Genomic DNA, 14,769 nt, shown 5'->3' with positions numbered 1-14,769 from the left:
ACTGACAGTGGTGGAGAATGAAAAGTACCTGGGGGTAATTGTGCAGGCAGATATGAAGTTCTCTGAGCAGTGCAGACGAGCTGCAAGAGTAGCTCATGGTGTCTTGCCAATGATATACAGGAATTTTTCTAGCAGGGATAAGGAGGTGATTATTCCCTTGTATAAGGCAATGGTAAGGCCACATCTTGAGTACTGTATACAGGTCTGGAGGCCTCATTTCAAGAAGGATGTAGAGCTGCTGGAACGGGTACAGAGAAGGGCAACAAGATTAGTAAATGGAACAAAGGGTTGCTCTTACGAAGAAAGGCTTAAGTTTTGCAAATTACAGAGTCTGGAGACTAGGCACCGGCGAGGTGATCTGATAGAGGTGTATAAGGCTTTGAATGGTTTGAGCATGCTCAATGCCAATGGGATTCTTCATCTTTCTCAGAATAATCACCTCAGAGGGCATAAATTCAAATTGAGGAAGGACGGATGTCGGATAGATGTGCGGAAATTTGCCTTTGGCCAGTGGGTGGTTGGTTGGTGGAACCGACTTCCATCACTGGTTGTTGAAGTTGATAGCCTAAACAAATTTAAAGCTCAACTGGACAGGTATTTCGAACGAACGGAGGGGTGAAATGGGAGTGGGTTTTTTTTTTTTTTTTTTGTTTTTTTTTGGCTGATGCTGAATAAGCTTGCTTTCTTGCATCATATGCCTCTGCTAATGCTAATGCTAATGCTAAGATCCAAGTATATAATATCAAAGCTATTCCCTGCATCCAGTTCTTTTGTGACTGCATCATAGTATCCAATCAAATTGGTCAGGCAAGACTTCCCCTTAACAAAACCATGCTGTGTCCGAGCTATAACTGAAGCCTTGTCTAAATGATCCTGCAGTGCTTCTTTAACCAGTGCCTCCATTAATTTTCCTGGAACAGAAGTTAAGCTCACAGGTCTATAATTACTTGTGTCAGCCTTTGATCCTCCTTTGTGAATTGGGGTCACATTTGCACATCTCCAGTCTATGGGTACCTCCCCTGAGTCCAAGGAAGCTCTCATAATTATGGCTAGGGGTTTGCTTACTTCCTTTGCTGCCTCCTTTAATATAACTGGATAGATCCCATCCACCCTGGGTGCCTTTCTTGTGTTTATCTTCTACAGTTTCTCCTCCACTTTACTCCCAGTTATTTCAAGATTCTGTAGCTTACTGCTAGAGTTGAATACACCTCTGGCATTCCCCTCGCTGAATAACTCCTCATGTGTGAATGTCGATGCAAAATATTCATTTAGTTTGTTAGCTACCTGAGCAGGCTCATCAACAGTTGACTCATCAATATCAAGTGGACCAATCTGATTCATCCCCTTCCTTCTAGAGTTTACATAAGTAAAGAACTCTTTGCTGTTTTTCTTTGCATCCCTTGCCAAGGATTTCTCGTATAATCTGCCTTCGCCTGCCTAACCTCCTTTGTAACTTGGTTGCATATCAACTTGTATCTATCACAGGCTTCTGTGTCATGTGTTAATTTTTAAGTATCCCATGCATTTTTCTTCTCTGCCATATGCCTCATTAGTTCATCTGACATCCATTTTGGCCTAAACCTTAAACAATATTTCTTAGTTGGTATGTAAAGCCTAGTAGCTTCTAAGATAAGTTCTTTGAATGCTTCCCATTTTGAATTTGCTGTTGGTAACATCATCAGTTGGTCCCACTGTATAGAATTTAAATACTGTCTCAGTCCATCGTAGTCGCTTTTACGGAAGCAATAATCCTTCCCTTTACCCCTAATGGTAGTTACCTCTTTGAGTAAATCCCACTTCAGCACACTGTGATCACTGCCACCTAGTGGTTCATTTATCTGCAGATTCTTAATGCATGAAGAATCACTGCTGATAATCAAATCAAGAGTATTACTCCCTCTAGTTGCCTCCCGAACATGCTGATGTAGAAAACAATCATCCAATAAATCCACAAAAGCCCTGCTAGTGTGTGAGTGACCAGCCCCCAAATTCCAGTCAATATCTGGGAAATTAAAATCTCCCATTATAAGACTCTCTGATTTACTGGCCCACTCTATTTCCCTGTACAGTATCTTATTATACTCATCAGAGTCATTAGGCCTATAGCACACTGCTACTCTCAATTTTGATCTCCCAATGCTTATGTCACACCAAACTGACTCAACACTGCACTGTCCAGCGATGTCGACTGGCTTCACTTCCTTGGTTTTTATGTGTTTCTTAACTAATAGCATAACCCCTCCCCCCTTCCTTTCCTGTCTATCCTTTCTGTAGACGTTGTTCTCCCCAAATTCCAGTTCTGCATCCCTTATATCTGTGTGACACCACGTCTCTGATATCCCAACAATATCTGCCTTTGATGTTTTGAGCAATACCTCAAATTCATCATTCATTATATAAGGCTTTTGTTAGACCACACTTGGAATACTGTGTTCAAGTATGGAGACCGCACCTAAAGAAAGACATCGAGCTTCCCGAAAGGGTGTAAAGACGGGTAACTCGCCTGGTGAGATCGGCAAAAGGGCGTCCTTATGAAGAAAGACTTCGAATATGTGGGTTGCAGAGTTTGGAAACTAGACACCTTAGAGGAGATTTGATTGAGGTGTTTAAGGCTCTGAGAGGCATCAGTAAAATGAGTGAGGATGAAATTTTCAAGATTATAAATGATGCTAGAACTAGGGGACAAATTCAAGTTACAGGGGGAAATGTTTAGATTGGACTGCAGGAAGTTTTATTTTAGCCAGCAAGTTATAAATTACTGGAATAAGTTGCCTACATGGGTGGTAGAGGCTAACAGTTTGGGGAAATTCAAAGGTCATCTGGATAGTACCTTCAGGTCAGGGAAGCGCAGAGGTGATAGGTTTAATTTTCTTTTATTAATTATTATTATTTATTTATTTTTTTTTATCCTTGTTTTATTTGTTTTTTTTTTTTTTTTTTTGTTTGCTGGTGCAGCATAAGTCATTGGCTTTCTTCACCATTCGGCCATTACTAATACTAAGTATTTTTATACTACTTTATATGGACTTCTTGTGCTTATTGGCTGAGAAATTGTATATCAGTTCATAATAATCAATCCTGTTTGTGATATCATTCTCAATACAAATTATTGCCAAATTACTTAATTTTTTTTGTCCAAGTGAATTTCTAATATAATTCTTAACTCTTTTAAGCACAGAGAATGATCGTTCTGCTGATGCGTTTGAAACAGGAATTGACAAAAATATTTTTAAAATTATGTCCACATTAGGAAAAGTTGATATTAGTCCTCCTTGAATTGCTTTGTGCATTAAAGAAGGTGAATATAAATTTTCATTTTTTGCAAAATGTATAAAATGCGTTAATTCTTTAAAAAGAATTAAAAACATTAGCATCAGTGTCATCTGAATAAGTATTTATTGAACTACTGTGGCGGACAAAAAAACTGCATCACTTGTGAATTTTGCAAATAATGTGTTTTGCGCTGCATTGTGGGTTGCAGAAATGTTTGAAATGCATTTGTTAGATGGGATATATATCTCTATGAATGAAATCCAATAAAAAGACTCTACCTGATATACCTAATTGCCATAAATATCTTCCCAAAGGGTAAAATGTGTAATTAATGGAAATATGAGAAATTATGACACCCAAACATACATTTTATTGCATTTACATGTACAAACTGAAATGACAAGTTAACATAATAGTATTATGTACTGTAAATCAGCAAAATGAGTCCTCGATATTTTATTGTTTCTCCTCAAGCTGCAATTACAGCCTTGCAATAATCTGGTATAGAGTTAATCAACTTCTGGATATATGGATGCCCAATTTCAAGGTACCACACCCTTACAACACTCTTCTGCAACTGAATCTTACCTGTTGGCTTCTTCTGACCAATTTTAGATGACATTATGCACCAGAAATTTTCAACAGGGTACAAATGTGGACTGTTGCCAGGCCAGTCCAACACTGTAATGCTGTACTGGACAAAAATAAAGACACTGTAATGCCAGAATTTCTGAGGTATGGCTGCATCTTAAGGGAGAAAAACAAGGGAAAATATTGGTGTAAATATGTTTTAAGCCCTGTGAGATAAGAAGAAAAACTCATCGTTAAATCTAAATAGCATAAAACTTACCAATTTTGCTGTGTGGCAAAGTGCTGAGTCGTGTTTAAAAATGCACTTTTGGACGTCTGTGTGGTGATCCCTAATAACAGGTTTCAGGCACTCCTCCAAGATAGCAGTGTATGTTTCTGCATTCACCATTCCGTTAATAAACTTAATTCATCCCAACCTTTTGCTTGTTATGCATCTCCAGACCATCTGACCTGTGGGCGGGGAACTTTACAGTCTGTGTTATGCAGTCGGGATGGTATGCCTCCAACTTTCATCTTCTCACATATTGCTTCCCATCCGAACCATGCAGATTGAATTTTGTCTGTACGGGTAGCACAGTGGTATCGTCACTGTCCACCCCACACCAGGTGGAAAATTGTTTTGTCCAGTAAACAGGCAAATCGACCAGAGAACACATGCAATTTACAGACAAAATAAATATATGGGTAGATGTAATCATTTACGGGGGGATCCTAATATCATAATTTTTTTTTTTTTTTTTGCAGGTTGAATTTCGATTCGTCAGAAAAGATCACAGCGTCCCATTGCTCTTTTGTCCATGACAGATGCATTTTAGCCCAAGCAAGTCGCTTCTTCCTCATTTGTTGGGTCAACAAAGGCTTCTCCTTGGGCCGATAGGCATACAGACCACACTCTGAAAGCCATCTTTGGATAATTGGTGCTTTAGCTTTCAACACGATCTCAAAGTCCAAGATCAGGAGCACTAGCATGCCGATTACAAAGTTTCAAATATCGATCTTGGGAAGGCATAGCCACTCTCTTATGGCCTGATCCAGGTTTTCACTTCACATCACCAGTTTCACACTTTAATTTCAGCACCACCCGGGATACTGTTGACTGGTGGCAGCCTATTTTATCAGTGATAGCACACGTAGAAAGTCCTTCCTGGGTTAGAGCAACAGCTACACTTTTTTTTTTCTTAGTGTCAACTGAACATATGGAGCAATGCTTACACTTCCTCAAAACAGGATACTAATGAGTGTGTATACCCTTCCAACGCCGTATTTATACAAACGGCTGATGCAATACCTTACAATTACTGTCTGATGCGATATAAGCGTTATCTGACACAATACCTTTGCTTTGCGACAAACAAAATGACTGTAATCAAACAATGTCTTATATGTTTCACTAAAAATGTTACTTTTGTTAAGGTGATTCAGTTTTTTTGTTTGCCAATGATTTTAAAAGATTTACAGCATGTTGTAAATTCAAATCTTTATTTTTAAGATATTCAAATTCGTTTGCAAAAATATTTTTCTCTTCCACTTTCAATTATTATCATAGCCTGTGAGAAGCTTTAGCTGCATTTTGCTGCTGGTTCGAGATAAGCGGTCACCTGCGTTCTATGTGGGAACACCCTTAAGCATAAGACTGTCGGGGGTGCTGGTTCCATACAAGGAAGTCTTTACTTTTTCAATTAATTCAACTATTTAAGGAAAAACTAAATATAGTTCTTCCTTAAATATAAAATTTCATCAAAATCGGTAAAACCATTTTTGAAGAAAACGTAATTTTCAAGTTTATTGACCTTCAGGAAGAAAGTCGGTTTCCGATAAAAATCACTTAAAAATATTAGTAAAAAATAGCAATGCGTTTTTCAAACAGTGATTTTGGGCCCCTCTGATTGGGGACCCTAGGCAGATGTCTTTTTTGCCTATTGGATAATGCACCAATGCAGGCATTGGTTTTAAAAGCCTTTCAGAGTTTGCAAAAATAAAGACATTTCTTTTCATTATGTTTTAACCTGCATACAGAAACTGATGTTTGACCTAATGATAGATATATGATACATTTGCAACAATACATCAATTTACTAGACCAGTAGTGCTACATTTTAGCACTCCTAAACAATTTCCTTTATCCAGTGTTCAAATTATAAATGAACAGATTATCAAAGCATTTAGCATAAGAAGCCACTCAAAAAAAAAAAAAGCAGCTCTTCTGTTTCTGTTTTTGGAGTTGCTGTAATAGCAACATCAACAACAGCAATATCAATAAATTATTCTACATATTGGGATAACATCATCATCCACATTTAACAAACTCCCCAATTTCTCCAACAAAATTCATATGATTCTACTAAGTTTCCTCTCCCTCAACAAAGCCACTGTGAAGTAGTCAATTATTACATTTGATGTAATACTGTTCCAAGCAATAACAACATTATGAATAACATCCAAAGCATTACAAATCTTTAACTGTTAGTAATTTCCTCCTATTTTGTGAATCAAATACCTAATAAGGCAAGTTTCATATATGCACTCTTGAACTTATGAATAATGCCTTGAACAATAACCTAGACTCATCAAAATGTTCCTTTTTTCTTAAGCCATTCTTTTATCAATCCTTAGTAACCAAGACTGAAAATTCTTATTGTAAGCTAAGTACTTTTATTGCTTCATAATCAAACAGAAAACTTGGTGGCTGCATGCATTCTGGTTGTGGGACATCAACAGTCTTGTTCTAAGTTTTGTATTAACCATAAAAAATAATGATTTTTACTCAAGGGTAAAAATGAAGTTTGTAATACATAACAGAATTTTATAATAAACAAAGATAATTACATAGAAAAGCTTACCCTTTCACAGGTGAACTATGAAATAACTTAGCTAACTAATTATAAGGGAGTGAAGTGTGAAAAAGATTGACTGTACTTACACCTAGAATGTCTCCAAAAATTATTCCATATATTGGAATAGCAATTCCTAATATAAGAGAGCACAAACAACCCAGCACAATCCACAACCAGTCTGGAAGCAGCATTTTCAGGAAACTTATCCATAATCGAGTACTTGCTTTATTTTCTTCAATCTTCAATAAAATTTTACATATTAAATTTATAGACTTAAAAACAAGAAAGAAAAACATAAACCACTCTCTCTCTCAGAAGTATTCAGATATTAAAGCAAAGAAAATTTATTTTTATTAAATTAATAACATTTGGACCCAGCTTTCTGGCCTTTAATCTAAATGATAGCATCAATCCTTTTTGGAAGACATTCAACCAATTCACCATTACAACAGTAGCCAGCTGGAATTTTCACAATTCCTCATTTAATGTGCTCACATTCATAACAGTTTAAGATTCATCATTTCAATTCATCTCAGAAGAACTATGGGATTCAAATCAAGATTGTAGAACAGCCAAGGCATTAAATGTGCCATACACCTCAGGCTTCCTTGCATCATATGGCTAATAATAATAATAATAATAATAACTCCATAACTTAACATAGAGAATAACACAGCTGAACCAGTGAAAGCAGAGCTAAAATAAATTTTAATATGGTAAAAGTAAATAGAAGCTTGCAGGATAGTGTATCCCTTCATCAGCTAAGTACATACACACATGGAAATGCAAACATAACATAAAAAAAAATGTTAGGAATGGAATAAAGTAAAATAAACAGTGCATGCTCAGATAACTGAAAGTTGTTATTATTGTTATTTGATTTTTAGGAGCATTAGCAACTAAGGCCATATTGCTCGATGATATGCGGCGGTCATTCCCTGACCTTTCCGCATCCTCCGTATTTGGTGGTGACGGGCTCGAACCCGGTCTAATCAAGAAGAGTGTGTTACGCACTGCTGCTGCTCCTTCCCACCTGGCTATGGAGGTGTGATAACTGAAAGGGCATGCACGTAAACATGAGAGTGTTCAATCACTTACTATGTCAAATCAGGTGATTGTTGTTGGTACCCGGCACATATATGGACTGACTGCCAACGTTTGTCATGCTTTAACACTACAGACTCCAAAATTGAGTGTAGTCTTTTACCTCTATTGCAGTTTAAAATGTTGCGACAGCTAGATAGTAGTGACGAGATTAGTCGATCACCTCGCTGTCGCAGCAGGGATTGAGGTCATGTTGCGTTGACCAGAAATGCTCTGCGATAGCAGGGTGCACAGAGTCATGTTCTGTGAGGCGGTCCTGGAGTCGTCTGGAGCTCTCCCCCACATAGCAGCTGCTGCAATTGTGGCAAGTGATCTGGTATGCAATACCGCTATGTTGAAAGCACATTATATGGCACTCAGGTAAGATCCTAGAAATGTAGTCTGAGGCGCCCGGGTAATATGGAATATAAGCGGTAGTTACCATTTCACTGTCATGTGGCGGCGAGGGCCTCAGGTGAGCTGCAAGTTCTTGCACTTGTAGTGCACACTTGTCCAAGACGTGGGCAGGATAGCCACAGTTGGAGAGGTCAGCTTTTACCTTAGAAACCTCAGTGCATCTAGCTTCCTCTGAGCTGGAATAACTCCAAGCTTGAGAGAGTAGCGTGTGCGCAGTGCTGTTCAGGTAGCAAGAGACATGCTGACCTGTAGTTCGTGAATTGACCACAGCACATGGGTTTCCGGTATACTGAGGTTTCTAGATGTGAGCCCACGCATCTCACTAAGACATAGGATGTCTTGGTGAGTCCATGCACTTCGCTAAGACATAGGATGTCTTAGTGAAGGTTAATGCATGCCTCTTACCACCTGAATAGCACTGCGTGCATGCTACTCTCTCGAACTTGGAGTCGTTCCAGCTCAGAGGAAGCCAGATGCACCGAGGTTTCTAAGGTAAAAGCTGGCCTCACCAACTGTGGCTATTCTGCCCATGTCTTGGACAAGTGTGCACTACAAGTGCAAGAACTTGCAGCTCACCCAACTGACCGCAACACATGGGTTTCCGGTATAGTGAAGTTTCTAGATGTGAGCCCACATGCTTCATTAAGACATAGGATGTCTTAGTGAGGCACGTGGGCTCACGTCTAGAAACCTCAGCATACCAGGGAAGCCCATGTGCTGTAGTTGCTTCACAAACTACAGGTCAGCGAATGCTCCTTGCCACCTGCACGCGTGCTACTCTCTCGACTTTGGAGTCATTCCAGCTCAGAGGAAGCCAGATGCACTGAGGTTTCCAAGGTAAAAGCTGACCTGACCAACTATGGCTATCCTGCCCATGTCTTAGACAAGTGTGCACTACAAGTGTAAGAACTTGCAGCTCGCCAGAGGCTCTCGCCCCCTCATGACAGCGAAACAGTATCTACCTCTTATATCCCATATTACCTGGGCACCTCAGACCACATTTCTAGGATCTCACACGAGTACTACGTGCTTGCAAGTTTCTGGTAGAGATTTATGATATTGTATACCGAATCACTTGCCATAATTGTGGCAGCTGCTTTGTGGGGGAGAGCTCCAGAAGACTCCAGGACTGCCTCACAGAACATGATAGGTCCATCCACCTAGGTGACTCTGTGCACTCTGCAATTACAGGGCATATCTGGTCAACTCAACGTGACCTCAATCCCAGCTGTGACAGCAAGGTGATTGACCTATCTCGTCACTACTATCACTGCCTGTGGTTAGAGTCCCTAAACATATCTAGCTGTCATAACATTTTAAACCACAATAGAGGTGCAAGACTACACCCAATTTTGCAGTTTGTAGTGTTAAAGCACGACAAACACTAGCAGTCAGCCCATATACGTGCTGGGTACTAATAACAATCACCTGATTCGACATAGTAAGAGATTGAACACTCTCACGTTCACGTGCGTGCGTGCGTGCGTGCGTGCTCTTTCAGTTATCTGAACACACGCTGTTTATTCCATTCCTAACGTTTTATATTATGTTTGCATTTCTGTGTGTGTATATACTTAGCTGATGATGGGATATGCTATCCCAAAAGCTCCTATTTATCGTATTAAAATTTATTTTAGCTCTGCTTTCATTGGTTCAACTGTATTCTCTATGTTAAGCCAAGGCATTTGTGGAAATTTTTCTAATACCAGGTGTACATAAGCCTAGATTTATGGGATGAAGAATTATTTTTCTTCACCATGAAAGGCCCTATTCCATGAACTTGTCAAATAAGTAATATAGAATTATCCAAAATGACAATATTCACTTCACTGGTGAAATGATGTACTGCAGTAGGAATTCACTGAGTATTCCTCAAATTCATTTGTCAAACTGGCCATATGTGATTATGTTTATCACTACATAAGATCATTTTCCATTGTTTCAGAATCTGTGAACAATAGGTAACACATCACTTGAAATGACAACTAGAATTTGTTGGTGTGTATGTGGAGTTTATGAGCTGCAGCTCTTCAGCAAAAGCCAAGCCTGCAACTTCTCATAGTTAACAAACCTATGAGAAGTCCTGTTGATAACAAGAGTTCCAATGCCAGCTTGTAGGAATGTCCTTGTGGATAATGTAACAATCCTGCTCGGTGCTTCCTGATCCATATCTATCCATTTTCTATCCTAAAGGAATTACAAATTAACCAAATGCTTAAATGATCTATGGTAGCGCTCACAAAAAATTTCTAATAACACGACCAATAATTTAGTCAAAACTAAATTTCTCTGAAAACTCCCTTGTGAATTTTAAATCCCTTTCTAAAATTCATAATGGCGGTTTCCTCTGATATCTGTGAGAATTCCTGCATGCTTTTTTACAATATGGTCGGTGCGGCATAGCGCATTATCCTGCTGAAAGACGGCACCGCCAGAGGGGAAGACCATTGCAATGAAAGGGTGTACCTAGTCAGCAACGATGTTTAGGTACGTAGTACATGTCAGAGTGCCCAGCACATGGATGACTGGACCCAAGGTATCCCCAGCAGAACATCGCCAAAATCACGACATCACTGCCACCGGCTTGTTTTCGTCCTACGTTGCATCTAGGCACCATCACTTCCCCAGGTAAACAATGCACATGTACCCAGCTGTCCACATGGTGCAACAGGAAATGTGATTCATCGGACCAGACGACCTTCTTCCAATCACTCAAGGTCCAGTTTCGATGCTCACGTGTCCACTGTAGGCATTGTCGCCGGTCAATCGTGGTTAGCATGGGCACTTGAAGTGGCTTGCGGCTATGCAGCCTCATTTTCATCAGGGTTCGTTCGATGTACTATGTGTTGTGACACATTACTCCTATCGCCAACATTCCAATTACCGACGAGTTGTGCCACAGTCGCTCTTCTGTTGCCATGTACCATTCAGGAGCGCCTTCACTCACCTCAAGCATAGATGAGCCGTGGTCGTCCAACACCTCGCCGGTAGTTTGTGGGTTTTCCCTCCCTATTGTAATAAGTTTTTAGCAGTAAGCTATAATTCCGTAATTATCCCAATATCAAACTATATGGTCAAGTGATAAGTATAATTATATGAAGTTATTTTCTAATGAAAGAGTTTCCAATAATATATAATTATATCAAAAAGGGATAAATATTGTAAATGACCATAAAAATCATTACCATCATTTTCAAAATAATTATCTGACTTATACTTACATCTTTGCATGGAAAGTCATGTACTGATGAGGCAAATGATTGGCAGCTTGCAATACTTTCACACTGCAGAATATCTTTTTTTATGATGGAAGATTTCTGTTCTTCTTCCTCATCATCATCATGTTCTTTGGTATCACATTGCTATCACACAAAATAACATCATATGCATATTGATTGAAAATGTATTTACATGATAAATAACTAAGGGCATTCAGATAAAAAAAAAGTAAAGAATTTCAAAAGTTCCACATGAATGTTCATTTATTACTTATTAATTGACTATCTATATACATGGAAACAAAAAAAATGCTTACAGTCTCTGAAGTTCTCATTTTTATAGGTTGTACAAATTCCTCATACCTAAAATACAGGAGGATTTCATGTATTGCACCTGTAAATAGTGTAAAATCTTAGCTTGGTTTGTGTATTTGTGGGATTTCAAAAAAACAAAAACATGGGTAATCTTACAAATAACCTTAAAGGCAGAGAAGAAAAATGCATGGGATACATAAAAATTAACAGGTGACACGGAAGCCTACGATAGATATATAAGCTGGTCTGTAACCAAGTCACAAAGGGAGATTGGGCAGATTATGAGAAATCTTTGGCAAAGGATGCAAAGAAAAACAGCAAAGAGTTCTTTATTTTATGTAAACTCTAGAAGGAAGGTGATGAATCAGATTGGTCCACTTGATATTGATGGTTCAACTGTTGATGATCCTGCTCAGATAGCAAACAAACTGAATGAGTATTTTGCATCTACAATTCACACATGAGGATTTATTCAGGGAGGGGAATACCAGAGGTGTATTAAACTCAGGCAGTAATCTAGATGATTTTGTAATAACTGTTGAAAATAAACATAAGGAAGGCACCTGGGATGGATGGGATTTATCCAGTTATATTAAAGGAAGCAGCAAAGGAAGTAAGCAAACCATTAGCCATAACTATGAGAGCTTCTTGGACTCAGGGGAGGTGCCCATAGACTAGAAATGTGCAAATGTGACCCAAATTCACAAAGGAGGATCAAAGGGCAACACAAGTAATTACAGATCTGTTAGTTTTAACTTCTGTTCCAGGGAAATTAATGGAAGCACTGGTTAAAGAAGCACTGCAGGATCATCTAGACAAGACTTCAGTTATAGCTCGGGCACAGCATGGGTTTGTTAAGGGGAAGTCTTGTCTAACCAATTTGATTGGATATTATGATGTGGTACCAAAGGAACTGAATGCAGATTATAATTTCGATATCATATATTTGGATCTTAGAAGGCTTTTGATACTGTTGCACATGGAAGACTGCTGCACAAATTGGAGCAATGTGGCGTTGGAGGCAAATTGCTATTATGGATAAAGGGATGGTTGAGTGGGAGAAGACAGAGAGTGGTAATCAATGGACACTGTCCTTCATGGACTAATATTATTAATGGAGTCCCCCAGGGTTCGGGTGTTGGGTCCATTGTTGTTTTCTGTATTTATTAATGATATTGATGATGGTATATCAGGCTTAATGTCAAAGTTTGCAGACGATACAAAGGTTGGCAGGTTTATTAATGACACTAATGACAGTATGCTACTGCAACAGGATCTAGAAAAGTTGAGCAGATGGAATGGATTTTGGTTTTAATGGTGCAAAAACAACTATGGTTATATTGCGCCAGGAAACGATTAAAATATCAACAAAGAAATTCTGGTAACCTTTAAAAAGGTTACCTCGTGAAATTGTTATTTATATAAGTGTGTATATATTGATAGCTTGTAAAAACTTAAAAACTGCCGACACGTGGTCGTTGTCTGATAAAATCTGACTGAGTGTATAAGGCTCAGTCGGATGAGTAAAAGCGGTAAAATATATATTGCGAACATGGGTAAAATTAACACAATCTATTAAAATATGCTTTAAAATTAAAACAGTGTCGCAAGACTCGCACATAGGAGGGTCATCCGCCCTCAGCAGAAAAGAATGTGTCAAATGACTGTGTCCTATGCGGAGTCGGGCAAGAACAACTTCCTCGCTCCGATTCCTGCGCAGATTAGACTGCCATGTTTCTATTACAGGCTTTATTTGGTATAATTTATTTGTTCTCTGTCTGTGCCATAGTTCTTGCCATTGGGAATATATCTTGTTGCGTATTATTTGCCTGTAGTCTGTATAGGGGACTGACAGGCAACGATTATGAGTGGGTGTTGCTGATTTGGCTGCAGCGTCAGCCAAATCATTTCCCTTTATCCCAATGTGGCTAGGATTCCAGCAGAAGCGGATATCAAACTTGCATTCATGAAGAGAATGTCTCTTCTGCTGAATCCGACAAAGAACTGGATGAGAATTGTGTCTCAGAGATAATAAAGCCTGTAATACACTCAAAGAGTCGGAATATTTTATTGACCTTTGGAATTGACAAGTTCGAATGTGATCCAAGGCTAGCTCTATAGCATACAGCTCTGCAGTGTATATGCTGGATTCGGGAGGAATCTGCTGAGATATTATAGTGTCCGGAAAGACAGCAGCAGATCCTACGCAAGATTCAGTCTTCGAGCCGTCTGTGTAAACGGACAAGAAGTCTGAGTGCTCAGCTTGGTGTGCAGAGTAGAGCTGCTGGTAGACAGATGATGAGGTCTCGGACTTTACCCATTTCTTAAGGGAAAAGTCGCACTGTGGGGGATGAGCATGCCAGGGTGGAGGAATTTCTTTTCCTGATTGTGCAACCTTGTCTACCATGATGTTAAACTCTCCGTTTTTGAAAATCCGTTTTTGAGCCACGTTTTCCCAACGTGGCTCAAAAACGGATGCCCACGTAGGATGGTCTGGCAGGGATTTCAACTTTAAAGCATAGTTTAAAGACAACTGCTTACGTCGAAGGGGTAACGATGGTTCGTTTGCTTCGACGTATAAGCTCTGGACAGGAGATGTTCGAAAAGCTCCAGTAGCGATACGGATAGCCTGATGGTGAATAGGGTCTAGCCATCAGAGGACACTATCTCTAGCTGAGGAGTATACCTGGGACCCGTAGTCTAATTTGGGTCGTACAAGTGCCTGGTAAATCCATAGTAGGGTGCACCGATCTGCTCCCCAACGTGTTGAGGAGAGAGAGCGGAGAATACTGAGTCCCCTCGTGCATTTTGTACGAAGTTGACGAATATGTTCGAGAAAGGTCAACTTTTTATCAAACACAAGTCCCAAGAATTTTGTGTCTGACACTACTGGAATAACATTTTGTCCGAGCCTTAATTCAGGTTCAGGATGAAGATTGCGCTTGCGACAAAAGTGTACGCAAACGGTCTTCTCCGGTGAGAACCTGAAGCCATTAGCAAGTGCCCAGGAATTAAGGCAATCAATGGCTTTCTGCAGT

The 14,769-nt window shown here is 39.4% G+C and overlaps 1 protein-coding gene across 1 annotated transcript in view; it reads right to left on the bottom strand.

Moving 5' to 3' along the window:
- LOC150090694 (ATP-dependent translocase ABCB1-like) overlaps positions 1-14,769 on the bottom strand; it is a 382,558-nt gene that overhangs the window by 179,426 nt on the left and 188,363 nt on the right. The window contains exons 13-14 of the mRNA XM_090369148.1: positions 11,420-11,560; positions 6,785-6,937 (exon numbers count right to left, since the gene is read on the bottom strand). Coding sequence (XP_090225274.1) covers positions 6,785-6,937; positions 11,420-11,560 — 294 coding nt within the window. The remainder of the gene's footprint in view (positions 1-6,784; positions 6,938-11,419; positions 11,561-14,769) is intronic.

The sequence above is a fragment of the Mastigoproctus giganteus genome, chromosome 1 (assembly GCF_048544385.1).
Source record: "Mastigoproctus giganteus isolate SK-2022 chromosome 1, ASM4854438v1, whole genome shotgun sequence".
In the NCBI taxonomy this organism is placed as follows: Eukaryota; Metazoa; Arthropoda; class Arachnida; order Uropygi; family Thelyphonidae; genus Mastigoproctus; species Mastigoproctus giganteus.
This window is presented reverse-complemented; position numbering and strand designations above follow the sequence as displayed.